Source organism: Balaenoptera ricei, chromosome 10 (genome assembly GCF_028023285.1).
Source record: "Balaenoptera ricei isolate mBalRic1 chromosome 10, mBalRic1.hap2, whole genome shotgun sequence".
NCBI classification, from domain to species: Eukaryota; Metazoa; Chordata; class Mammalia; order Artiodactyla; family Balaenopteridae; genus Balaenoptera; species Balaenoptera ricei.
The window spans coordinates 45,845,490-45,873,299 of NC_082648.1; the positions used below are offsets into that span (position 1 = coordinate 45,845,490).

The 27,810-nt window shown below is 40.5% G+C and overlaps 2 protein-coding genes across 7 annotated transcripts in view; one reads left to right on the forward strand and one right to left on the reverse strand.

Moving 5' to 3' along the window:
- Nucleotides 1-21,629, reverse strand: part of CBX5 (chromobox 5) — a 36,455-nt gene extending 14,826 nt beyond the window's left edge. The window contains exons 1-3 of one of the 5 annotated variants that reach the window (XM_059936069.1): nucleotides 20,483-20,662; nucleotides 16,075-16,176; nucleotides 3,339-3,517 (exon numbers count right to left, since the gene is read on the reverse strand). In XM_059936069.1, coding sequence (XP_059792052.1) covers nucleotides 3,339-3,475 — 137 coding nt within the window. In that variant the 5' untranslated portion in view covers nucleotides 3,476-3,517; nucleotides 16,075-16,176; nucleotides 20,483-20,662. Of the gene's footprint in view, nucleotides 1-3,338; nucleotides 3,518-5,108; nucleotides 5,214-5,349; nucleotides 5,455-16,074; nucleotides 16,177-20,482; nucleotides 20,663-21,561 lie in introns of those variants that run through there. The other 4 variants (XM_059936067.1, XM_059936071.1, XM_059936066.1 and 1 more) reach the window with 4 other exon arrangements.
- Nucleotides 21,201-27,692, forward strand: HNRNPA1 (heterogeneous nuclear ribonucleoprotein A1). Of its 2 annotated transcripts, XR_009505395.1 has the most exons (12): nucleotides 21,201-21,309; nucleotides 21,868-21,984; nucleotides 22,257-22,403; nucleotides 22,551-22,761; nucleotides 22,859-22,951; nucleotides 23,038-23,130; nucleotides 23,388-23,462; nucleotides 23,670-23,819; nucleotides 24,365-24,520; nucleotides 24,789-24,854; nucleotides 27,260-27,330; nucleotides 27,554-27,692. XR_009505395.1 is itself a non-coding variant. In XM_059936065.1 (11 exons), exons 1-10 carry the CDS (start codon nucleotides 21,295-21,297, stop codon nucleotides 24,842-24,844), a joined length of 1,113 nt encoding a protein of 370 aa, XP_059792048.1. In that variant the 5' UTR covers nucleotides 21,201-21,294; the 3' UTR covers nucleotides 24,845-24,854; nucleotides 25,089-25,178. The 2 variants fall into 2 exon arrangements, 1 of the variants encoding a protein (XP_059792048.1); XM_059936065.1 differs by lacking the exons at nucleotides 27,260-27,330; nucleotides 27,554-27,692 and adding an exon at nucleotides 25,089-25,178.
- Nucleotides 27,693-27,810: the final 118 nt, after the last annotated feature.

Consider the following 27,810-nt stretch of genomic DNA (forward strand, 5'->3'; position numbering starts at 1 on the left):
TGGATACTAGGTAGTCAAAATACATTTGTATATTAATAAGCAAAAACAATCCAAATTAAAAAATTGTGTCTAATTAAACTTGGATCAAGGGAGTCCTACTATGAGGAAAACAAATAGTTGGTATTCACAAAGTTGTTCTCTGTATCCCCAGCATGGGTTTTAGAAAACCAAACCACCAACTACCATCCGCAGTTTATGGAATCAAAGCAAGAAATGTCTCTACACGGGAAAAACTAGACCAGGCATCCTCTTCACTCCTAGCCAGTGGCAGAGGTTCTTTTGGTTATATAGTAAGAATTAGGTACATTAAGATATATTTGTAAATATATCATAGCAGTTTCTATAATCCCTTCATCGACTGAGGAAAAATTTTTTACATTTATGCACCATTCATTTTAGATCCTTTATTGTTTTTGTTTTTTGAATAAGGTATCTTTAAATTGGAATGGTTTGAACACATGCCATAATGACTCAACTAAGTAGCACAATGATGGGAAAATCTGAGATATTTACTCTAGACTTCAACTTTCTGCAAAAAGAGCTTAAGAATGAAACAAAATTTATTTCTAAATCATTTGAGCCAAAACCGGAAAAGCCTCTCCCTCATAGCTCTTCTTTCAGCAAAAAAACAAAAAAAACAAAAAAATTTCCTCATACAATAACTTTCTCCTAAACCCACAGAATATATATGTAAGTTTACTATCCCAGAAGAAATTAAGGCACGAAAATCAAGAGACGTGCCAACACTGTAGCATAATAAGCAAGCAGATGCAGAGGTAGGAGAGAATCTCTGTTGCTAGCAAGGAAAGCCAGTCTTCTAATGAGATTATTTATCCCTTTTCCTACCATATTGGTATTGTTATTTCTACATCAATCAATTTTCACCCAAAAGATAGCACGGTATAATTTATAAAGAATCTGGGTTTTAGCGCCAAAGAAATCTGATGCTGGGTCCTTGTTTCAGCACATACCAGTGCTGTTATCTTTGGCAAACAACTAATTTCCTCATATGTAAACTGAAAATACCTCTAAAGGCTGTTATGAGAATTAAAGAGAGAGAGAACACCTGAGGTAGAATATGACCACTGCCTAGTAAACAGTAGGTACTTAGTTGTAGACAATGCTGAAGGGGCACAATCTGTTCCGGTCTTTAATAATAAACTCTGGATATTTCTGACAAAGTAAGGACAAATGTTTAATCTGGGACTTCCTTGGTGGTCCAGCAGTAAAGAATCCGCCTTCCAATGCAGGGACGCGTGTTCGATCCGTGGTCGGGGAACTAAGATCCCACATGCTGCGGGGCAACCAAGCCCGTGCGCCACAACTACTGAGCTCGCACGCCTCAACGAGAGAGCCCGTGTGCCACAAACTACAGAGCCCACATGCTCTGGAGCCCACGCACCACAGCTAGAGAGAAGCCCACGCACCCCAATGAAAGACCCGCGTGCCACAACTAAGACCCGACGCAGCCAAAAAAAATAAAATAAAATAAGTAAATACTAAAAAAAAAAGGTTTAATCCATCTACCCTAAACCTTTTCTTTCCCTCTTTTATGTATGTAAGGTACCAGTAGCTCAATTATATAGTCTTGAAATTCTTCAAAATGCCCAACAATTTCCAGTGGTGATTCAATGGGCCAAATAAATACCCTCAAAGTCTTTAGGTGTATTTTAATTCCTTTCTCATGGTGCTCTAGGTCTCTCAAATTCATAGCTCACATCTCTAGAAGATGTTGTGATACCACTACTCTTTAGAAGTATGGAGGGCACATTCCGATTGCTGTGCTACCCACATTTAGTGCTGTGTGTGTGTGTGCTACAGATGCTAAGCATCGTGCAATGCATAAACTGCCCCACCTAAAACACCAACAGTGCTCCACATGAGAAACTTGATTCCCATAGTAACATAACCTTAAATATATTCTGAAGGCTCCTGATCATAACTTTGTCCAAAGGTACTGGCAAAACATTCAATCTTTTATTATATTTAAGTCTCACACTTCAAAGTTGTGATGTTCAGTATTGTTAACTACTAGCCACATGTGGCTAATGAGCATTTGAAATGTGGCTACTATGAACTGAGACGTGCTACAAAATGTAAAATATACATCAGATTTTGAATTCTTAAGCATGAAAAAATAATGTAAAATTTTATCAATAATTTTTGTATTAATTTTGAAATAGCGTTTTGATGTAGTGTGCTTAATAAAATATATTATTAACATTAATTCCACTTTTCCTTAATGTAGCCACCATAAAATTTGAAATTACATATGTGGCTTGCATTACATTTTTATTGGACAGCACCACGCTAAGGAGCCTAAACCAGTTCCTAAAAGCTCACTGGAGTTCAGAGAAACCCATTCTTTGTTATCAGGCATCCTGGGAAGAGAATTAATGAGAAATTGAGGCAAAATGCCTAATGATCACACAGCTTCATGTATTTCACTTTTCAAGCTACCTCTCCTATGCTTGTGTGTCTAGTTCTACTTATTCCAAAGGAAATAACCTACTTTAGCACTTCAACATAAAGTCAGTTACTGCCTAATTCTGAATAGTCAACACTTCAGTACCATTCTTAAAGCTCATTGACCTAAAAAGAGGGGTTTTATAATAATAAAAGATAAATTGAGAGTTAAAGGGATAGATTATATTAAAATGTTAACTGTAGAAACTAGGTGGTGTGTATCTGAGTGTTCACTCAATTTCTTTTGCCTCAGCTGTATGTATATTTGAAATTTTTAAAAATAAATATTGGGGGAAAAATGTGGTCTCAGATTTAAGTCTCTCATTAAGATGAGTGTTTCATCCTAGGACAATCTTGAGGTCCAAGGATCATTATCGAAAGCTATGGGCTATGGGATCAACTACGACTTCTTCTGCTTAAATGTATGTGTTTTCGCTTAGTTACATCCAAAAGAATAGTAACAGTAGCAGTTTATACTTACACTGAGCTTATGTGTCAGGCTCTACACATCTCCCCAATGTCTCTATGATATATACTATTTCTTATCCCTATTTTATTGAGGAAGAAAAAAGATTAAGGAACTTCACCAAGGTCACCCAGCTCATATCATAAGTGGTAGAGCAAGAACCTGGACCCAGGCAATCTGGCCCCCAGTCTATGCTCCTAACCAGTTCATTATACTGCCTCTCAAAAGCATTCTCATTAGAACATCAGCTCCAAGAAGGGGGAGATTTTGCTTAGTTTATTGCTGTGTCTTCTGACTCTTAGAAAGGAGTGCAGGTGGTGAAAGAAAAAGATGGTGATGGTTCACAGGGAAATGTCTGTGTCTGTCTACCTGCGCAGAGTCCCAAAGCCTGAGAGAAGGCACTTACTCGGAAAAGCCTTTCCACTTCAGTAGATATTCCACTTGCCCCTTAACCACACGCCTGTCTAGCACCTTCTCCACGACGTACTCCTCCTCATCCTCTGAAGAAGAACTGTCAGCTGTCCGCTTGGTTTTCTTTCCCATGTCTCACGCTGTTCCACCTGAAAGACTAAGGCCACCGGGTTCCTGCAAATGGGAAGGACAAAAATGGTCAGAATCCACGTGAGCAGTTAAAACTCTGTCTCTTCTTGATGGGATGCAGGGGGTATAACACAAAGTTGCCATGTACCTTTTTCTTGTGTCTTAAAGCATCCTACAGATGAGTCCTAAGAGTTTAATCAAAAATGGGCAGATCCCCACTTTCTCAATTACAACTTTCTCTTCAGCTAACAAGATCAAAATTATTAGGTGGCACAATTATCTAACTCCTCTAATTTCAGATTCCATAAGACAAGTAATGTATGGGATTTTACTCCTAGCTAATTCTGTAACTGTTTACAAGTCATAAACTCAAAGACAAGTATGGAAAATCTTCACTTAAAAGAACCGTGATAGAATTAACACATTTCCCTCCAAAGTTAATAAGGTTTTTTATAAAAATGGAAAAAAAAAAAAAGAAAATAAGAAAAGCCACCAAAATCTAACTTTCCTCTGCTCTGAGCATCCTGAACAGTCTCTTAGCAGCACAAAAAAAGTCCTGCTCAGGCACCTTTCACCACATTTTCAGTGACTCAGTACATTTCCCTTAAACAAACTGAGCTTGTCCCTTCTGAGCATCCATCAGCTCACAAAAGCAAGGCTGACATCTCAAACACATTAAGCTTCCCCTTTCATTTGGGGATGGGAGGGAGGCAGGAAGGAGAAAAAGATTTTTTAGTCCTAAAAATCAAAATTAGTCATTGAGTTGTTCAATAATTCTTAAGGCTCAACTAATCCAATTATTAAGGAGGTACCTCTCCTCTTAACTGGAGTTGACTTTGGGCCAAAGGAAGAGGAGGAGGAAAAAGAAGTCTGGTCCCAGACTCACATCAACATGAAGCCTCAAAACACAGAGGAACCATTCATAGGCCCAAGGAAAGCTGAAGCAAGGCAACACAAATGGAAATTGAGTTAAGCTCAGAAATATGCACAACCAGGGGTACTCAACAGAGAATCTAGTTTTTTAAATTCCCACGTTGTTGTTACCATAATCATTTTTAAGGATTCTTCCTTAACCATGTTAAATGGTGCCTAGAGTCTGGATTACAGAGTAGCAGGAACTGTTTTCTTAGCTGAACTCTTATTTTTATTTTGCTGTAACCTTTAAAGCTTTTTTTCAGCACTAAAAATATTTCCATCCGGATCAGAAGACCACCCCAGCAATAGGGAAGGTCACTACTGATCTCCGAATTTTGTTCGAGTAGCATAAAAAGTTGCATTTATCAATTTACTTCAAATTAGCAAATTTTAGGGAATTATTCCCAGAATATACAGTTGGAAACCATACCTCCAGAACTTACTAGCAATAGGTCTGCCCACCCAAAAAACCGTACCCATTACTGCCTCGTAATAAAACTATGTCTTCATTAACATACTTTATTTGGAAGACGGGGTGGGAGGATGGGGTAATGTAGGTGAGGGGTTTCAAAATAATTTTTCCATGAATTCAGGGGACAGTCCTAAGCTTCAAGAAAAAAAATCTTATTTGATTTATTTAAAATAAAAGCAGCCTCCAACCTCACCAGAGACAGGAAATGTCATATTCCAGGGAGAGTAACCCACCCCCGCCCCCACTCACCTTGGAATTTCCGGGAGCTGAGCAGCTTAGGTCAGAGCGCCAGGGTTAAAACCAGCCCCGGGTTAGATGCATGCAGTGAAGCATTGTGGCTATGGCCTCCCCTGCCTCACAAGGAAAAACAAGGATTTACATATGTGCTCTTCAGTTTGAGGGAGGAAAGAGGAAAATCTACCTTTACACCTTCATGCAGAAGAGGAGCCCCAGAGGCAGCAGATGAATGGGGGTTCCCTCCTTTACCTACCGGATCGCCCCAGTTCTTTCTTTCCCTCTGGGCTAACAGAAGGGGCCTCCCCTCCCAGGTCTGGGGCTTGGCGGGCTGGCAGCTCCCCCGCCCCCACCCAGCTGCCTAGGCGCCACTGCGCAGCTGTCCCAGTCCGTTGCCATGGCAACTGGCAGCCGTACTAGACTAAGGGAGCGGGGGGAGAGGCAAACGGAAAAGTTAAAAGGCTTAACTTTTCTTTTCAGTGAAGACTGGGTGGAGAAGTTGGAAGGTACCTCCCTTGGCCTCAAGGCTAAGGCATTCAGAGCTCTAGGGAATTGGCGCTTGGATTTTCAACCCAAAACTTGTGCTTATTCCTCTAAGAGCACTGGGAATTAATCAATAGCATTTTAAGATATAACAGGATTATAGCTCAACTGGGGGGGGGCGGGGGGCGGGGAAAGGCTAGCTCCTTCTACAACAAGATCAGTACAAACTACCCACCCCCTAATCCAGCCCACCAGAAGCACTTTAGACAAGGCCTTTTCTACCATCTGTCACTGAACAGTTAATTAAGATTGCTGGGGTGGGGGTGGGGTGCAGGGACTAACCGGAGAGGGGGAAGGGAAGGATTTCAAAGATGCTATACAACTTTCCCTTTGGGGGGAATCACCGGATACAGAAACAGAATGTAGCGACTTGAAGCACTACCAAAGAACCTTTCAGCTGAAATTATAGATAGAAAAAAATTTAATTCTTAAGTAGTTTTAAAAAAGAGAAGGGAGGGAGCAGTCCAGTCACAACCATTACTATTAAAACCACTTCTCATTAGTTGTTCTTGTAATGTTATAAAACAAATTTTTAAATAATTACCCACCTGGAACATTAATTATACGGTATAGTAATTTAAAACTTTGTATATTAAGAATCCCTAATACTTGAGAAAAGGAAGACTGAAAGAAAAGAGAATTAAGACTTGCAGTCCCATGAATTCCTTTCTCCTGGCCCTAAGAACATTTTAGAGAGCTCCAAAACTCTGCTCTCTGCTTTACAGATATGGGTCTTTTAGAGATAGAGGCTGCTGCCATAGGAGATTAAGAAAAAGGGACAATCAAAAGCAAAGAACCCGACTGAGGAAAAAAAAGAATGGTGATTCTTTTACAGTTTAAGGGCTAGAGCCTGGACCAGATAAAGCATCGAGACTGGTTATTATTTTGGTTATCAAACAGAAGAAAGTGTAGGGTATGAGGGCAAAGTGGACAGTTTTCAACTACGAGGATTTCTTCAACCTTGAATAGACCCATCAGGAAATCTGAGTAAAAACTGCCTTTCTCGATTCTTCCTAACTTTGTAAAACTTTTTGTAGTTAAGGGATATGAAAACAATGCCAAAGGAATTAGATCAGGGTTGTGATTCTGTGATTAACTTGCCATGTGTGATCTTGAGTAAATAGATTTTAGCTCTAACCCCAGAATCACTAAAGTGGGCCAAATAAATCCCCACTGCCTACCACCTAGGGAAAGAGTGATTTATGTTGAAACCAAAGGGCTATTAAGTCCCCCAAAGAGAAGCTTTTGTAAAAATATTACAAGGCCTAATACAACAGCAGCAGGAAATATGTGACCTTCCAAATTCCTAAGCCATTAAACCATATCACATGCAGTAACTCCTGCAGTTCAACATGTTAGAGAGCAAGAAAGGAGGAACTGTGTCTCTGTTAACCAGGTGCTGGTAAACTAATAAACCTTCAGAGAAAAGGCAGGTAACCCTTTCTCTCCAGGGCAAAATTCTTACTCCTTAAAATTCAGGAAAGCATTGGAGATGGCAGAATGAAAAGACTAAGCAATTCTGTAAAGGGATAAAGGACAGGAAAGAAGGACAGCAATGCTAACGTTTTAGTGAAACCTTTCAGGGGAAACAAGGGAATTCAACGAGTAAAGGGACAAAAACATTCAGGTGTCCATCCTTCTCCTTAAAACATCAGGAAATAAAGAGCCAGATGAATTCCCTCCTTCCCACTCTTAAGAACTGCCTAAAAGGCACATGGCTAAGATCCCTTTCTCTTTGGGAAATGGGTTTTGTAACAGCTGACAAATCAAATTGGGCCTTATGCCAGGAGTCAGAGTCCAACCATAATATTCTGTAAAGAATGGCATGCAATTGTCTTGTAAATCTCCTGGACAGTCACAGATCAGAAGCTGGCAAGGATGACGACATAGTTCTGATGGAATGTGTCTTATCTTAACCTTGAAGTTACAGATCTGCTCAGGAGCAGCAGTAAATGAGAAATGCACTCAGACACTGGAGGGGACGTAATTCTCTTTTAGACAGTGCGACCCAGTGTATTAGGGTCAAATGAAACACAGAGTCAGACAGACAATTTAAGGGCTAGAGTCTGGACCAGATAAAGCATCAAGACTGGTGGTTCACGCTGAGCTTGGAAGGAGGGAGCATTCCAGTGTGAGAAATGAGACATGGCTGGCAGGATGATGGCTTGATTAAGGTAGAATCCCAATACCATGACAGAGAAAGAGAGGCTGAGCCTCTGAGCACAACCTTATTATCCTTATGGAAATCTCCATGGGAAGGGGAGAGCTTCTCAAGTTTCTAGAGTCCTTCAGACATAACAGCTCTCAGCCTTTTCTTGAACATACACAGGAACTCTCTGGTAAAGGCATCAACAACCACAGAGTCCAGCAATTTAATGGCCCATCAGATGACAAGAAAGAGCAGGCCCACGAACCCTTCATATCAATGATACAAGGCAAATTCACCTTACAGGCCTCTGAGTGCTGGGGGAAAAACACCTAAACCAGGGATCTGGTGAAAATTCAGCCTTGGACAAACATCAAAGAGCTCTGCGGTCAGGCACAGTCAGAACCCACATTCCAAGTCGATGACAGGAAACTTCTTTAACACATGAATCTTCCAGAAAAAAAAAAGGGGGGGAAGAGGTGAGGAGGTGAAGCAGAAAGAGAGGGACAAAAAAAACCCCACACATTACTCGGGTAAAAGAAAAAAAAAAAATGGTAAAAACTGCCAGTGCCCAGAAATTACAGAGAGGGCATTACAGAAAACTGGAGCAATCCAGAAGAACAACAGATGTAATGATTAGCTGTTTGTATCAACCAATCAATCCCGGAAACAGAACCACCCACATGAGATCTCTGGTATCTGTCTGCTCTGTCTAGTTCAGGCTCTGCTCTAGTCCCTCCAGTTGACTTTTCAATGTCAACTGTCCTGGTGGCTTTTCTTAGATCTTGGTGTAGCACACTGTATTTTCATTACGACTTACGAGCAAAAGCATATATATGTATTATATATATTCTAAGTTTTTCTCTAAGTTTTCTTTGTATTGTTTAAAAGTAATGAAACCAGCTGCTAAGCTGCCTCACTGAGCTACCTACTAAACTGACATTAGTCAAACCAACTGTCAAAATGCATAATCGATGAGCTCTTTATTTTAGAGTTTCAACATAAATTTTATAAGCCCACTAAAAAGGCAAAATCTTCTATAAAGAAAGTCATTCTAAAGAGTAGGAAAGGGCAAGGGCATATGCAAAGGTCCCTATCACATGTATTAATATGCCACTGATGGGTGACTTCAGTTGGTCTAGGCTTGAGAAACTCCCATTTCTCCCCTAAGGCCCTTGGGGAAAGCTGGTGGCTTACGCGAAGATTAAACTGTCAGCTACAGCATTGTCTTCAAGGCGTCATCTTTATAGCCGTATTGCAGCAAATAAAACAGATGAAAAGCAACCAAATTTACAGAACCATTTTAATCTGGTTTGTGTTCTTTGCTCTTTATAGATCTAGAAGTACTAATAGTTTTAGGTTTGTTAACACATACAGCATAAAACTAAAATACCCTTGATAAAGATGTTTTCTTCCACTAGATTTATGATTTCCAAAGTATTAGCCATGTGACATTTTAACAAAAACACAGCCTAGGGATGCACATTACAGCTGTCCTAGCTGTCTCAGGTTTTGTTAAATGGGCTGATAACTATCACTCTACCTCCACCAAAAGCCTATGAGCACCCAACTCAAGAGGAGTTAAAAGCTTTTCAAATGTCTATTTAAGAGACCGGATTAGGAAAGAGTTGAGGAGGAAGATTAACTGTGGTCGTTAACACCCCTGTCATTAACAAGCCACATACAGAGAACACAAACTTTATTAATAGAGAGGAGTGTGGAAAGAGGAAATGCTCTCTCCCTTGGCTAGCACAAGCTCCAGTTCATGATCCTTCAAAAATCAGGCCAAGGCACTGCTTCAACCAGTCACAGAATTATTCTGGGGGCAAAGTATCCTATTTGTTGATTATCTAAGCCTCCTGCTCCAGCGAGCAAGGCAGTAAAGAGCCTTTTGTTCTTTTAGATTAAAACATCTACATTATAAATGGAGATAAAGGGTGCCTTATAAATTTCATTTGACTGTACTGTCCTCCAAGCTCTGAATGCCATTAAAAAATATAAATGAATGTGTACTACAGCAATTCTCAGAACTGCTCAAAGCGTGAAGTCTGGTTCATTGGTATATTTAGCACTAACACACAAATTCTTGATAACTCATTACCAGATCACAATTCCACAAAATAGTAATTTTACATGAGATTTGTCTCTTTCCTTTATTCAAATCTACCGAGTGTCCATCTTCTCTAAATTTAGTTAGGGCACACCTAAACCCATCGCTGGGCAAGAGGTTAGTCAATTGTTCCAAGATTCATGAGAAAGTAGAATTTGTATCACTATGGGCAAATGTCTTCCAGATGGTGCTTCCAACAACTCTATCCTTGGAATGTGCTGAATTCATCTCAAAGCACCACAGTCTCTAGTGAGTGTTAATCTCACACCCACTCCTCTCTATTAATTAAATGTGATGAAGCATGAACTAGTAGATCTTGTCACCTTTCATGAAGAACCTAGCAATTTCATCATAAATCTTAAGAAAAATGAGTAAGAGCAACATTTGAGTAGATTACCACGAATCTTAGATTTTTACGTACCACTTTGGCAATTCATGTTCACAAAATATGGAAGGGTTAAAAGAGAACTGAAGTATCCACCACCAAATAAAATTATGGTCATAAAGCAGTTTCTAAACAGCCATAAAATTAAGACTCATGCTTATCTAGCTTGTACAGATTTTGGCTATCAGCAGCTTAAGGGTTACAAGGGCCCCTTCAGGTCATTTCAACAAATCCTCTATTTGAAGGAAGAGCTTCTACTATGCCAAACAATTTACATTCTAACATAGTCTTAGTTTTGCAAAGACATTCAAGAGTCATAAAAATTAATTTGCATATCCCAACTAAAATCTCTAACTGTTGAGATGGTATTAGACTTTAAGTCAATATGCTAAAACCTGATTAATACATCCTGACAAAAAAGGAGTTTTTATATAATTGGAATAAGAAAGATATCTCAGACTGTAAAACTTCAGGAGTAAAAGAGAGCATTCCTTCAACATATGGCATAGTTTTGTGCTCTGCCATTACCTTGGTGTATTAGCAACATGAATTATATTGAAGTCATAGCCTACAATTTAGATAAATAAAATCAAGCCAGTATTGAACTTTTTCCCATCCCATACAACGGTATCCTTGGCAGCTCCTTGGCCATCTATTATGATCCTGACCAATTTCTCTCTGTGGCAATTTAAAAGCTGTAAAAAAATATATAATGGGTGATGACAGGAGAAACAAACCTACACCAGAAATTATTGAACCTTGTACATCTCTGCAAGCGTCTCTATTGACATTTAAGTGTGAGTTACTATGCCACAATATCATAAAAGTGTGCTCTACACTTCAGATATCTTGATAGTTAAATGCAAAGAAAGGCCATCAGATAAACAGCGAAAGGGATGGGCCAATCTCAGACCACCCAGCTCTTCCACTGAGCACTCTGACACATTGCTTATGCCAGCCAAATAAGATGTTTCTGACTCTCTTTTTGTCCAGCTTCCAACCATCATCCCAATTCAGATCCTATGCCAAAAGGATGATACAGTAATACTGATCCTTGCTCTAAAATTGGTTATGGGACGTTTATTGAGGGCCAAGTAGGTATCAAGCATTGCATAAGCAGTGAGTCTAGCCCAGTCTTCAACTTAAGGACTAAGGATTTTAAGATTCTCCTTAGTTAAGGCAGCACTGGTTAGCACCATCCCCAAAGGTTATTACAGAAAAGCTACTAAAGGGGTAGCTAGTTAACAGTGGCAATATCAGGACTAGGAATAAGGAGATGTGGGTCCTATCCCAACTAGATCACTGAAAGGTTGAACTGGACAGTTCACTTAACCTTAAGGGTGTTAGCTATTTGCCCCACTTATCTCATAGGTCTGCTGTGGGGGTAAAAAAGCTAAACACTTTTAAAAATATAAAGCAGGGGCTTCCCTGGTGGCGCAGTGGTTAAGAATCCGCCTGCCAATGCAGGGGACACAGGTTCGAGCCCTGCTCCGGGAAGATCCCACATGCCGCGGAGCAACTAAGCCCATGCACCGCAACTACTGAGCCTGCGCTCTAGAGCCCGCGAGCCACAACTACTGAAGCCCGTGCACCCTAGAACCCGTGCACCGCAACGAAGAGTAGCCCCCGCTCGCCGCAACTAGAGAGAAAGCCCGCGCGCAGCAACGAAGACCCAACACAGCCATAAATAAATAAATAAATTTATTGAAAAAAAAAATATATATATATATAAAGCAGGGAAGTTAATAGTAGATGAAGTTAAAAATAATGAACACGTAGGTGTTTCCTCCTCTTCTATTTTCTGGAACAGTCTGTGTAGAATTTGATATTATTTCTTCTGTAGAAGTTGGGAAAATTCACCTGTGAAGCCATCTAGACCTGGAGTTTTCTTTGTGGGGAGGCTGTTAACTACAAATTCCATTATCCTTGATACATATAGGGCTAGTGAGGTTCTGAATTTCTTCTGAAGTGAGCTCTGGTAGTTTGTCTTTCAAGGAAGCCATTCATTTTACCTTAGACATTGAATGTATTGGCATAGTTGTTCATAATACTCCCTTATTACCCTTTCACTGTCTGTAGGATCAGTAGTGATAGCCCTTCTCTTATTCCTGATATTAGTAATTTGTGACGTTTTCCCCCTGATCAGACTTGCTCGTTAATTTTATTTATCATCTCAAAAAACCAACTTTCAGTTTCATTGATTTTTCTCTACTGATTTTGTCTTATACTTCATCAACTACTTACTGCTTTTACCTTCACTATTTCCTTTCTTCTGCTTACTTTGGGTTTAATTTGCTTTTTCTTTTTTTAATTGAATAAATTTGACACGTAACACTGTAAGTTTAAGGTGTACAGTGTGTTACTTTGATACATTTGTGTACTGTAATATGGTGGACAATGTAGTGATATTTATGTTACATAATTGCAGTACAATATTATTGTCCATATTCACTATACCATGCATTAGGTCTTTAGGGTTATTTACTACTTGTTACAAGTTTGTACCCTTAAACACCATCACTCTTATCCCTTCTTTTTCTAGGTTCTTAAGATAGAAACAGACTCTAGATCTTTCTGCCTTTTTAATTAAAGCATTTAATATTATAAATTTTCCTCTAAGCACTGCCTTGGCTATATCCCATAAATTCTGATGTCATCATTTTTATTCAGTTCAAAATATTTTCTAATTTTCTGTGTGTGATCTCTTCTTTGATCCATGGGTTACTTAGAAGTGTGTTTAGTTTCAAATATTTGGGGATCTTCCAGATGTCTTTCAGTTACTGATTTCTAATTTAATTCCATTATGGCCAGAAAACATACTTTGTATGATCAAATCCTTTTAATTTTGAGATTTGTTTTATGACAGAAGATGGTCTGTCTTGATAAATGTTCCCGTGCACTTGAAAAAAATGTGTATTCTGCTACTGTTGGATGGAATATCCTATGAATGTCAATTACATCAGGCTGGTTGATAGTGTTGTTCAAGTCTATTCCGTACTGACTTTCTGTCTACTTGTTCTATTAATTACGGAAAAAGGGTGTTGAAATCTTCAATATAATTGCAGATATCTACTATTTCAGTTCTATTGTTTTTTTTAATTAAAAGAGGGTGTTGAAGTCTCCAGCATAATTGCAGATGTCTATTATTTAGTTCTATTGTTTTTTTCTTTCTTGTACTTTGACACTTACTATTAGTTGTGTAAAATTTAGAATTATTGTGTCCTCTTGATGAATTGATCCTTTTATCATCTAACCTAGTGTTAGCTATTTGCCCTACCTACCTCATGTCTGTTATGGAAAAAGAACAAGAAAACACTTCGGAAAATATACAGGAAACAGAAGGTAAAATGTTGGATGTTAAAAATAACTTTAATGAATTTGTTGAACTATCTCTAAGTTTCATCTATGCTTGTCTCCAACTACACATATAAATGAGGGTTGCCTATGTTTCATCAGATTCCTAGATATAATTTATTGTTGTGAAACACTGAACAAATTAGCAGTATATTACCCTCCACAACTCCCTGTGAGGTAGTAAGTGAGTCTTAATGATTTAGGGATGAGAAACAAGGCACAAGGAGTTCAAGCATTTGCCTCAGAAACCAAACTTAAGATAGATTTCCCAGCCTATTGGCTGACCTCTTTAGCAGAGGGCATTTTATTCCAACATAATTATGCCTGCTGTCTCAGATATGAACTTGCTTTATTATAAGAATTGTAGATTACAATCAGAGAAATACTTGAATTCAATTTGGTTCCTCCTCTCCATGGAAGAAATAAATAATGAGTGTGTTATGAAACCTGATCTTAAAGTAGTCCTGTCAATGACACCATCTCAATCCTATGCTTTCTGGTGTCCTTCCTAGCAATGAAACACAATGCAACAGGCACTTGGTAAGTCTGAAGAATAAGACTGCATGTTGGGACTTCCCTGGTGGTCCAGTGGTTAAGAATCCACACTTCCACTGCAGGGGGCACGGGTTCAATCCCTGGTCAGGAAACTAAGATCCGGCATGCCAATTGGTTAAAAAAAAAAGACTGCATGTGAAAAATTTTAAAACTAGGTCCATGACCTATTTTCAGTTAGAAAAAATCTGTCAGTGCTATTTTTTTTTTTATATTCTGCTTACTCCCCTCTCTTTAAAAATAATTTTAAATTGAGGTATAATTGATTGTAAGTGTTTAAATTTGATGAACTATTCTTACTGGATAGGAAATCCAGACTACACAGTCCACAGCCTCATTAGAATGAGTGAAAAGTGGTCCAGCTAGTCCATTACATTCTTTTTAGAAAATCACACACAATTAACAAGTACAGTTTGTTATCCTGTGTTAACACCCTGAGAAGTTGACAAGCAGCCAACAAAGTCTTCTGTCCCTCAAGTCCTAGGCAAAACCACCAGTGGACTACACTGGCCCAAAATATAAGAATGAGTTCTTGATTTGCATTTAAAATTAACTTCAAAAATAAACTCCAAGACAATTTAGGAGTCACTTCATAAAAGTCTTAGGTCTAGAGGGCTATTAGTTCTCACCTATCCAATTTCTTCCATATAAGAAACTAAGGACTGGGATTTCCCTGGTGGCACAGTAGTTAAGAATCCACCTGCCAATGCAGGGGACACGGGTTTGATCCCTGGTCCGGGAAGATCCCACATGTCACAGAGCGTCTAAGCCCATGCGCCACAACTACTGAGCCTGAGCTCTAGAGCCTGTGAGCCACAACTACTGAAGCCCACGCACTGGAACAAGAAGCCACCGCAATGAGAAGCCCACGCACCGCAACAAAGAGTAGCCCCCGCTTGCCACAACTAGAGAAAGCCCGTGTGCAGCAACAAAGACCCAACACAGCCAAAAAGAAAAAAGAAACTAAGGACTGAAGAGGTCAAATGGCTCACTTGGGTCTCCTGAGCCTTCCCCTGCCCCCAGCTGCCCCTCATTTTTAAAAATAACCTTTCCTTTTTTGAATTAGGTAAAATTTATTTGCATAGGGGTTAGAGAACCAGGGTATAACAGTCTGAATGATAGCCCTCCAAAAGTTATCCGTGACCTAATCCCTCAAACCTGTGAATATTACTTTACATGGCAAAAGATGTGATTTAAAGATGTGAAAGGAGAAATTTATCCAGGATTATCACTGGGCCTTAAGTGCAATCACATGTATCTTTTTAAGAGAGGCAGGAGTTCTGAGACAGACACACAGAGAAGGCAACATGAAGACAGAGCAGGGAGAGATGAGGCCATAAGCCAAGGAAAACTGACAACCACCAGAAGCTGGAAAGGCAAGAAAGGGACTCTCCCATAGGACCTCCAGAATGGGCTCAACACCTTGATTGCAGACTTCTGGCCTCCAGAATTGCGAGAGAATAAATTCCTGTTGTTTGAAGCCACCAGGTTTGTGGTAATTGCAGCCACAAGATACCAAGACACAGGGGAAATAAAATTTTAAAAATCATAAACCGGACATATATAAAACCAATTACTGATGCAAAAAGAACTGTACTTTAAATGACCCAAAGAATGCCTAAACCCTTTAATCTTTCATTTCAAAGCGTAAGTTGAGGCGATCACAGGATGCAATTTATCTAAAATTATGGCAGATCTGAGAAGATAAATTCAGAAAGATCTAATATTTACACAGCTTCTAACAAGAACAGTGTAGGTCTTCCCCCAAACATGCTAGCTGGTAGAGCTCCCGAACAGACTAAACATGGGCAACAGTTGTCACTGTGGGTGTTCTGCCAACACAAGTGTAAAGTTGTCATCAGAAATGAACACGTGGCTTCGAGTGGCTTACAGAAATCCAACAAATCTGCGTCCTGGACTCTGCACAAGCCAACTCTTCTCAGGATGACCTGGACTCCTTCCCATTAGTACGATGATCAGCTAAAGCCATCCTCTACAAGGAGGGAAGGAAAATCAAAGTTTATGTCAGGGAAAAAAGACAACTGCCCAGAGTCCAAGTTCATAGATAACAATGTGTAAATATCAGCCATACTAAGTCAGTTGTGATATCTCACACTGTAATTTATTGCTTTTTAAATCAACATCCAGAGCATTTAGGCCCAATTTCACGTAAGGTAAACGGAAATAAAAATAGACCAAGTAAAAGGACAAGAAAAAATGCTTTACCAGGGGATGTTAAATGGGTTATTTCAATAAGATATATAAATCATGCTATGTGGTTAAATAAAATACCTTGATAAAAGCAAAAAATAGTAGTCTTCCTCAGAAACCTTTGTACCCTGGATACCTTTCTCTCTTTTCCAGAGGTACTGTCAAGGGCACTGAAAATCACCAGAACTTCCCTAGATAATATAAAAATCCAGTCACTTCAGAGGTATGTTCTTTCTTTCTCTTTCCCCAATTATCATCTTGCTCACCTCCTGCCCAGACAGAAGCTTTCTACTTACTGTATTTCAGACAGACCAGTGAAGATGTGTTATTTTCCCTTTTAGTGAATAATCATTTCATGTTTGGATGCAATAATATGCTTCTAAATTCTAAGTGCAAGTGCCTGAAATTTAATCTTTATAACAAAGGCTCAGCATTTTATATTGTTAACAGAGAGGAACAAATTAACAACCAAACCAGGTTCTCTAAAGGCAAGAAATAAAAGTCTACACCTAGGATTTTCAATGTGATAGTCTCAGAATTTCAATGAAAAATTACCCACCAAAATTTCCCCACCAGAAAGAAATGTTTATCAGACCTATTAACTATGACACTGTAAGAGAATTTCCAATAAAACAAACAACTTTTATTTGCACACCACAGTAAACCAAAAAGTCTAGCTTCCAGTCCTGATATTTTTCAAATTAAAATATACCATTAAAAACATCAAATCGGGACTTCCCTGGTGGCGCAGTGGTTAAGAATCCGCCTGCCAAGTCAGGGGACATGGGTTGGAGCCCTGGTCCGGGAAGATCCCACATGCCGTGGAGCAACAAAGCCCATGTGCCACAACTACCGAGCCTGCGCTCTAGAGCCCGTGAGCCACAACTACTGAGCCCACGTGCCACAACTACTGAAGCCCGTGCGCCTAGAGCCTGTGCTCTGCAACAAGAGAAGCCACCACAATGAGAAGCCCGAGCACTACAATGAAGAGTAGCCCCTGCTCGCTGCAACTAGAGAAAGCCCGTGCCCAGCAACAAAGACCCAGTGCAGCCAAAAAATTAATTAATTAATTAAAAAATAGAAAAAAATTTTTAAAAAAACATCAAATAAGGGGTCACTGATTACAGCCATGTAGGTGGGGCTGGAGATGAGATGAATCTATTCAGAGTAATCTAGGGTGGCATGATTTGGTTACCTATTTTTCAGTCAGTATTTCTTTTCTCCCAGTGTAAGGGTCTCTACACAACTGAAAAATCAGATCAGCAGCAATCGACCTGTGCTTTTAAGAAAATGAAATAGAGTACTGTAGATAAGGAAATGTCAGAGAGGGGCTTCCCTGGTGGCGCAGTGGTTGAGAATCCGCCTGCCAATGCAGGGGACACGGGTTCGATCCCTGGTCCGGGAAGATCCCACATGCCCGGAGCAACTGAGCCCGTGCGCCACAACTACTGAGCCTGTGCTCTAGAGCCCGTAAGCCACAACTATTGAGCCTGCGTGCCGCAACTACTGAAGCCCGCGTGCCTAGAGCCCGTGCTCCGCAACAAGAGAAGCCACCGCAATGAGAAGCCCACACACTGCAACGAAGAGTAACCTCCGCTAGCCGCAACTAGAGAAAGCCCGCGTGCAGCAACAAAGACCCAACACAGCCAAAAATAAATAAATAAATTTATTAAAAAAAAAAGAAAATGTCAGAGTGCTTTGCACATTTGCATAATGAAACTTTAAAGGAAACAGGATTAAGTCAAATGAGAATAAGCATCTGAAGCAAAGTCTACCTTCTTCAAAAACATATTTGCCATTATTTTAGGAAGCCAAACACACACAAGATGCAATCAACGTTCAAATTGTAAGAAATGGTAAAAACCTTAATGAAATTTTGCTTTTATCCAATCAAACAATGATCACGCTATATCTGAAGAGATAATCATGAGGATTTAGTGATCCATTTACCAAAGGACACTTCCTAAACACTTCACCCATCTTCTCCCTCTAAATTCCAATTGGCAAAATAACAGATTTTGACAAGATAATCAACTCTACCATCTGTCATTTCAGATCAATGGTTTTCAAGTGGAGATTTTGCACCCCTCCCTCCCAGGACATTTGGTGACATTTTGATTGTCACAAGTGGGGGTGTGGGGGGAAGACTCAAAATATCAGGCTCAAAATATCAATAGTGCTGACCTTGAGAAACCCTGTAGTAGATCAAGATTGTATTCCTTTCAAACCTAAATAAATTAGGGACAGATACCCTTAATCTATTTCACTTTAGTTCTTATAAACTAAGTAGCTGCATTATTAGCATACCTACGAATAGTCCAGAAGCAAATACAAAATAGGTTTTCCTTTTCCAAGTGCCAGAGAACATGAAAATCTCTCCTCTGGTTCACGATAAGCTCATCTAAAATCATCTTCCTTTTGTACAATGTCAGAAAGGTCTCTACTCATAAGAAAACTTCATATGTATTTCAACTTATTACAGTATTTAAACATTTTTCTCTTGACACTAAATAAATCAGTAAATAATAGAACAGTATAGAGTCTGATACAGCCAATATGCAATGAAAATTTGTTTTACTAAAATACACTGGACTTATAAGAATTGGCATTACTAACAGGATATGAACTGCATATAAAATACTTTGAAGGAAATATAATCAAAAGGCAAAAAAATAACCCAGGTGATGGATGAGTCCTCCTTTCTCCAACACCCTAAGTATCATCCTCCTTAAGCAACCTCCTTTTTATCCAAATCCAGATATCCTCAATGGAACAGCAGAAAGGGCTTAGGAGATCTGTAATGGTGTAAAGAAAGAGATAATACATGGAGAGAAAAGTTCCACAGAGAAGAGCCTAAGATAAAGGCATTGGGGACATGGACAATGCTTGCAAAGCATTTAGCATAATGCCTAGCAGGTATCAATACTAAGTACTCAAAAAAAGCTACCTTTTTAAAATTTGTATTTTTAAACAGAGGATCACCTTAGTTCTTAATGGAAAAATAGAACTTTTTTGAGGTGTAAGGAGTAAGGAGGTGTTGAGAAGTACTTCCTTATAACTGAAAACACAAAAACAATTGGCTTTTAAATTTAACTTGAATCACAAATTATTATCCCTGCAAAGACTTAAACATTGGAGATCGGACCTGTCTCCATCCCACTGTATCCCTAGAGGTAACACGCTTTGGTATGTAGCTTTCCAAAACTTTTCCTGTGGATTTACAAATCTCTTTGTCCGTGAAAATATGATTACTATTATGTTGATTTTTCTTGCGTACCTTTCCACAACAATACAAAGATTTATCCTATTCGCTCTAACATTTCAAGTCAGTCTTTCTAAAGAAGCGAGTTCTCAAAGTCAAAAGACCTCCCTTGTTCCCCCCCCTCCCCAAAACCTAAACATTGCTGGATGGTGGGATGTACCTAAATGGGGAAATAAAGCCAAACTCGAGAAATATAGTAGCAAACTTACAGGTTCCCTACCAGAGAAGTGTGTGGCCTAGAGACCCAACGGCTTCGTTCAAGTCATTGTGAATAAAATACCCACCCCCTCGCGCCATCGCAGGCAGTGACTCCCCATCCTTGCATCCCCAAATCTAAGACCTCCCTCTTTTGGAGCGCTGATTGGACGGTCAGCCCGAGCGCTCTCCGTAAGCTGTCCGCCTACTGGCTCCAGATTTGGTCCATCCATTTAACCGCCCAACTGCCGCATCCCCCATTGGAGTCAAACCGCTGCCTCTTGGAGGAGCCCAACCTACCGCGCGCTTCGTGCTCATTGGCTCAGTGAGCCGCTGCTCAGGACGAGAAAGCCCGCCTCCCACATACCGATGGCCCAAGGACCGGTCAGTCGGCAGCTAAAGGCGGACCCAATTGGCCTATTCACTCGCCAGTCAAACTCTTCGGCTGCAAAGCTCCACAGAAACTACGGGGATTAAAACATCCCGCCCCTGTTCTTCCATTGGTTGGGTGGACCTACCGCTCCCCCTTCACTAGCCCCCACCCCGCGGTCCATTCATTTCACACAATAACGGGGCCAACTGGAGTCGGTTCAAGACCTCGTATGCGTAGGCAAGACTGTCCGCCACTTACCCGGGATCGAGACCGATCACACACGCTAACGTCTCCCCTGTTCCTCGGTGGTGAGGCCGGACCACAGGCCGCCGCTGCCGCCGCGTTCTGCGCAACGCCAACCGCCCGCCAAAACGGATCCTTCCCTGCGCCTGCACGACCAATCCTGGGACTGGACCCTTTCCCCGCCCATTACGCCTGCGCAAAAAGGGGCCCAACTCCCGCCACTACGCAGGCGCCTTAGGTTCGCCGCTGTCTCCTGCCCGCCATTTCACGTGTTCCAAGCGCCAGGCGGAACTTCTTAACGCGCCTGCGTAAACTCGCCATTTTACTACACATGCGCTCAGCAGGCAGTCGCTGCCAAAAACAAAAATTGTTACAGGCTAACTACTTTTCTGATACATAGTATTAATCATGGTTTGCCAGATGAGCTGAACATAAAATTAGTAGCATAGAGAATTAAAAAGTTATCTAGTTACCCTAAGTGCATTCAAACATGAATGACTGGTTGACTAGCCAATCAGACTAGTTAAGAATAATATTACTCGGGAACCCATAGACCCCCCTCCCGGGGGGTGGAGACTGCGTAGAACGCCCAAACGGATGACGTTACACAGCACTGCAGTACAAGAGACCAATAGTAGGGGGAAGCAATTTCAAATATCCAATCAGAGCTACTCAGGGGCGGAGTCTACCAATGCTGAAAGCGAGGAGGCGGGATAAAAGAGCGAGGCCGAAGGTAGGCTGGCAGATACGTTCGGTAGATTACTTCTTTCTGCCCGTGGACGCCGCCGAGTGAGCATCGTTGACGTCTCTCCCCCTCCACTGCCGTCATGTCTAAGTCAGAGGTGAGTAAGATGCTTTTTCTAGCTAAATTTTCTTTCTCGCGCCTTCCTGAGTTCAGTAGGGTTCGGCCTAGTTTGGCTGCTTGCCCCAGCCGGTTCAGCAGTTATTCGGTCGCTGCCAGGGCCTACCCCTCCCTAAGTTGAGGTCGCCATTTTGTCCTCTTCGCCATGAGGTTGCCGTCCTGCAACCCTTCGCTATCACGCAGGCTCGGTCCACCTTGCAAAACTCTTAAGCACATTCAATCTGTTTTTTACCTTGTCTCAGTGGGCGACTTTCTTAAAGAGCATTTGTAGTCGATATTGGCGATGTACTCCTCCCTCCTAGTCCTTTTGTTGCGCGTGCGTCGAATGGAGTGAGGGACGCATGCGCTCGGCGCTTCTCGGCCCACCCAGCACCCAACATACCGCCTCCCCCAGTGCGGAGAAGCACGTGGCTTGCTGCGACCAGAAGGAACAATAAGTGTTTCGTACGTTGCTATCTAGTTTTAGTTTTGGTTTTTGTAACTGGAAGGTGTTTTGCGTTATAGCCCCACTTACCGCTTTTTTTCCCCCAACTCATAGTCACCCAAAGAGCCCGAACAGCTGCGGAAGCTCTTCATCGGAGGTTTGAGCTTTGAAACAACCGATGAGAGTCTGAGGAGCCATTTTGAGCAGTGGGGAACGCTCACAGATTGTGTGGTAAGACTTGAAAGAGACAAAGGACCGTAGAACTCCTTGATTTCTCTGGCTTAGCTTGCTGTAGTTACTGTCTGAATGCTAATGGGATTATGGTTTTAAGTAAGGTGTGGCTTTAGCTGATTAAAAATCTCCCAATTGGTAGATTAACTTTAGATGGTTAGTGGGAAATCGAAGGGCTTCAGACAAAGGGTTGGTAAAAAGTCTCCTGTTGCCTTACTTAAGGTAGAAAAGGCAGTAGCTTCTGGGGGCTTACCACGTATTAAACATTAAAGGTAATGAGGGATCCGAACACCAAGCGCTCCAGAGGCTTCGGGTTTGTCACATATGCTACTGTGGAGGAGGTGGATGCGGCCATGAATGCAAGGCCACACAAGGTGGATGGAAGAGTGGTGGAACCAAAGAGGGCCGTCTCAAGAGAAGTAAGTGATCTTTTTTTCCCCCTTCCTTTAGTCATTTGGAAGTGTGCCACCAGGGGGACTTAACATTTGGGGGTGTAACAAACTTAAAATTCATAACTTGTGGATAGGTTTTGTTAATATAAGTTAACTTAATTTTTTTCATGTTAGGATTCTCAAAGACCTGGTGCCCACTTAACTGTGAAGAAGATTTTTGTTGGTGGCATTAAAGAAGACACTGAGGAACATCATCTAAGAGATTATTTTGAACAGTATGGGAAAATTGAAGTGATTGAAATCATGACTGATCGAGGCAGTGGCAAAAAGAGAGGCTTTGCTTTTGTAACCTTTGATGACCATGACTCTGTAGACAAGATTGTCAGTAAGTATCAGGTGGCTGGCATTTGCTAAGGGTTCTGAAATCCGTGCTGTATTCTAAATGCTGAGTTGGTGTTTTCTTTATCTTAAAATTTTTTTAGTTCAGAAATACCACACTGTGAATGGCCACAACTGTGAAGTAAGGAAAGCCCTATCTAAGCAAGAGATGGCTAGTGCCTCATCCAGCCAAAGAGGTGAGTTTGTTACTTAATTAAATCTTAAACATAATTTTGAGTAATTCCAATTTGTACAGCCTAACACTTAAAATTTGTCTCTTCAGGTCGAAGTGGTTCTGGAAACTTTGGTGGTGGTCGTGGAGGTGGTTTCGGTGGGAATGACAACTTTGGTCGTGGAGGAAACTTCAGTGGTCGAGGTATGTGTGGTTATAGTTTACTAATAAGAGTTAATGGTAAAATTATAATTACCCCCAGATGACTTATCCAAAGTTACATTTTAATCCAGATGTAGTTCCGGCTTCTCACTAACCGGTAGTTAGTCTTGCATACGGAAATAATACACTGATTTAATGCTGCCTAAAGTTTAGACTTAAAAGGGGGTGACTTGTATGCGATCCACATACTTCAAACCTGTTTTTTTTTTTTTTTTTTTTTTAATTCTGCTTTTCTCCAGGTGGCTTTGGTGGCAGCCGCGGTGGTGGTGGATATGGTGGCAGTGGGGATGGCTATAACGGATTTGGTAATGATGGTAAGTTTTGTTGGTTTTATTTAAGGAACTACAGATAAAAAGTTTTGGCAACCTTTAGAATAGGCTAATAGAGACTAAAACTTTAGTGCATGATAAGCTCAATTTTGACCTAATAGCATGTTGTGAGCAGGTTTTTAGCTGTCATGCTAGCACAGAATTTGACTGTTGAATACTTTTGTCTTATTGAGAAGAATTGTATTCTTGTAGGTGGTTATGGAGGAGGCGGCCCTGGTTACTCTGGAGGAAGCAGAGGCTATGGAAGTGGTGGACAGGGTTATGGAAACCAGGGCAGTGGCTATGGCGGGAGTGACAGCTATAACAACGGAGGAGGCGGAGGCGGCTTTGGCGGTGGTAGTGGTAGGTATCCAGTGATCCAAGTACTGGTGCAATAGCTAGATTAGCCTTTTAGAGTTTTTCCATATGGGGACTTGATGCTTGTGTGTTAACGCTGCATGGTACTTTTTTAACGGACTTGCAATGCTACCTCCTCCTAGCTTTAAGCTGGGGCCGCCTCACTCCCAATAGATAGATGGATAAGTGGATAGTGGTGTCTTCAATTGGAATTAGATTAGATTCTAGCAGGATTTAGTGTCTTAACTCTTGGGGTCTCAGGCACTTAGTTGATGTATCCAGCATGTGTTTGCCGTGCCCCTGGATGGGTAAAGGTCTTCAAGGCAAGAGAATATATCATTTTGCTATACTGTGGTGAGTTTGGGTAAATTTTTTTTTTAATTATTGGATTATTCAACTGAATGCCTTGCCCAGAAAGGATAAAATACAAAGATAAACATTGGAGCCACCAGTTTTGGGAGCAAGGCAGATCAAGGAACTTTTTTACTTTGAACACCAGAATTTTTCATTTTCCCCGAGTAACAGATAAAGGCCCTCTTTTCCATTCTTAGGAAGCAATTTTGGAGGTGGTGGAAGCTACAATGATTTTGGCAGTTACAACAATCAATCTTCAAATTTTGGACCCATGAAAGGAGGAAACTTTGGAGGCAGAAGTTCTGGCCCCTATGGTGGTGGAGGCCAATACTTTGCCAAACCCCGAAACCAAGGTATGGTGTATATGTGGTATTGGAGGGCTAAACTAGTACTGTTGAGGAAAATATTAGACCTTTAGGCAATGCAGGTGCAGGAAAAAAGCTGACAATTTAAAATCTTGAGGAAATTTTAAGTGGTTACTTGTAGTTCAGTTAGGAAAATCATGTGAGCCCAAACTTGTGAATTTGAACTTATACGATACAAATATGAAAGCCCCAAATATAAAAGCATTACCGTTATTATTCATACTTTTAAAGCTTAAGGGAACAAATTTGTTCTTAGGTGGCTATGGTGGTTCCAGCAGCAGCAGTAGCTATGGCAGTGGCAGAAGGTTTTGATTACTGCCAGGTAAGTGAACACCTTTTTTTGTTTCCACTTAATTTTCTTGTAATTGATAATGAACACAGTAACCCTAATGTAGCTGAGCAGTGAAACATAGTTAACATTATAATTACAATAAAATTGTGGATATTAAGTTAATATTCAGATCAGCAAAATTTGTGGGAAACAACTTGCTATTGGATTGTAGCCTTGAGTGTTAATATGTTTAGATTAACAACTTTATTCCATATTGTTCAACAGGAAACAAAGCTTAGCAGGAGAGGAGAGCCAGAGAAGTGACAGGGAAGCTACAGGTTACAACAGATTTGTGAACTCAGCCAAGCACAGTGGTGGCAGGGCCTAGCTGCTACAAAGAAGACATGTTTTAGACAATACTCATGTGTATGGGCAAAAAAACTCGAGGACTGTATTTGTGACTAATTGTATAACAGGTTATTTTAGTTTCTGTTCTGTGGAAAGTGTAAAGCATTCCAACAAAGGGTTTTAATGTAGATTTTTTTTTTTTTTTTTTTTTTTTTGCACCCATGCTGTTGATTGCTAAATGTAATAGTCTGATCATGACGCTGAATAAATGTGTCTTTTTTTTAAATGTGCTGTGTAAAGTTAGTCTACTCTGAAGCCATTTTGGTAAACTACCCCAACAGTGTGAAGTTAGTATTCCTTCAGGGTGATGCCAGGTTCCATTCAAAATTTATTTACAACCTGCTTTGGTGGAGAAGCTATTGTCTTCCGAAACCTTGGTGTAGTTGAACTGACAGTTAACTGCGTTGTGACCTGGAGTTCACCGTGAAAAGGGTCACCCAAGCAAATTCATGGAGTTTTTTGATTATTAATATGATTGTTGGCACATTCTATGCAATATATCTAAATTGGATTATGGTACCAGATATAGATGGGAATGAAGCTTGTGTATCATCCATTATCATGTGTAATAAATAAACAATTTAATACCCTCTTGAATGGAATGACAACTGTATGGATTTGGGACTGGCAGAGCTTTGGACCTTCCCTACCCGCTACCCCTGATAATGTTGAATGCTTCTATCACAATTCAAGTTCAAAACTCTGCCAGAGAATAGAAACCAGATGCTGGCTAATGCCACCCCATAAATCCACAAATTAGAAGTTTTGGGGAGACCTTTTTAAACTGACCAGTACCAGTAAGGAACTTACTCTTAACACAAAAACAGGTTTACATTAAAGGAAAACTGCGGTTTTTGTTCTGGTTGGGTGGGTCTTTATATAGGTTTATGGATTGACACACTAGTAATTTTCTGTATGGAGATAAAAATTTGTTGATATGGTGAGCCATATTATCTACTTTAATTCACGCTAACTGCAGTTTTCCTTTAAATACGGCACAAGGTGACACAAACATTCTAAAATGTTGATTGTATAGAAAATGATTTCTAAACCTTTATAACAGTTTACTTAATATCTAATTGTTATTTGTACATAGCTTCCTTTGAGCCCTCCCTTTGGTACCCTCAATTTCAGTGCCATTGTACTTAGTAGAATAGAAATTTGTTTATCACTAGGACTGTGTATTCCATCCCATGGGTGTGTTACTTGGAAGTTTGGGGAGGGGGTTGGGTGGGGTTGGGTGGGAGGTGGAGGTGGGTGGGAAAGCGTGGATAATAGTTCCATGGGCTTGATACTGGCTGAGTTTGCAATGGCAGGTGGAACCTTAACTATTGAGGGAGTTTGCAGATACCTCAGGATTCGTGACAATGCCTTTAAAGATCCAGGAGAGATGTTCAGCTACTAGGAACTGCTAGCAAGTATAGCGCGAATGGCTCCGAGGTCAGACACTCTACAGCTGAGAGTAGACACTTGTGGTATGTAGAGTACAGATAAGCCAGGGGCAGGCCACGGCACGCTCCATGAAAGCTAGGAGGGAGTGAAGTTTCAGTGACCATCGCAAGGAAGGAGGGAGACAAGAGTAAGGCACACCTGACTCTTAGACCTAGCAGTCAGAACCAGGAGAAAAGGTTTTATTGCTATGCTGGTAGGTAAGAACAGATTTTACTTACATCCATATAGCTCTCTAAAATCCAGCTTTCTCTCATATTTTCTTTAATATATTGAGCCAAAACTAGTCCAGTTAAGCTGAACTTGGTTTTTCTGGAAATGAATTGCTTTAAGTTGACACCCTATTCTTGGTGGCTCCCAACTGAAGGAAGTGAGCACTTTAATTACTTGTATAGTGATACATTCTTACCCTTTAATTTTTATATTTCTTATCTTTTGACCTATTAACTTAAAACAATGGCTCAAAGTAATGTATTAGAATCTTCCCCAGAATGCTGGTGGGAGGGTGGGTGGACCATTAGTGGGAGGTGGGAGGGTTTAGCCTGAGATGGAACTTGGCTCTGAGAAAAGCTAGTTCTAAAGGCTGTTTACTTTTCTAGGGAGGAGTGTGCTACCACAGGCTTAGCAACTCTTAACAAACAAAATTCCAGTTCAAGCTCATGGCCAAAAGGTAGGTGTTTATATAGTAACAGTGCTTAGTATTCCTACAGTAAAACGGCAAGCTGTGCCTCAGAACTAAAAAATTAAGATCTCGTAATTTGTTTTCTATTATCTGATCTGACAGACTGTAGCCAGCAAAAAGCTATTAAAACAATGGGATTCTCAGTAAAGAGAGTGGATATAATTGTAGCATCTTTCAGCTACTTATGTATATACTTTTTTCTTTTTTGCAGGACCATCCTTATGAGGACCTTTATCTGAGCCACTGTGCACTTCATTTTCACTGCCATGCAGTAGTCATTAGCTGCTGTGCAGCTTGAATCATTCAATTTTGTGAATGGATTTTTTAAAAATAAAATGCATTTAACTTGGTTTTGGTTCTTGTTTTCTATGTCTTCTTCATGATGTTTATGGTAAATAATTTGAGATAGTGCATGTTCTTTACTAGATCAAGTTTGAGAACGGGAAATGCAGGAGTTAATGGTAAACC

What these genes read in the sequence shown, in the direction of transcription:
- HNRNPA1 (XM_059936065.1), top strand. An exon ending in TAACGGATTTGGTAATGATG is followed by an intron (nt 23,463 to 23,669) that starts GTAAGTTTTGTT and finishes GTATTCTTGTAG; the next exon opens with GTGGTTATGGAGGAGGCGGC. An exon ending in CGGCTTTGGCGGTGGTAGTG is followed by an intron (nt 23,820 to 24,364) that starts GTAGGTATCCAG and finishes TTCCATTCTTAG; the next exon opens with GAAGCAATTTTGGAGGTGGT.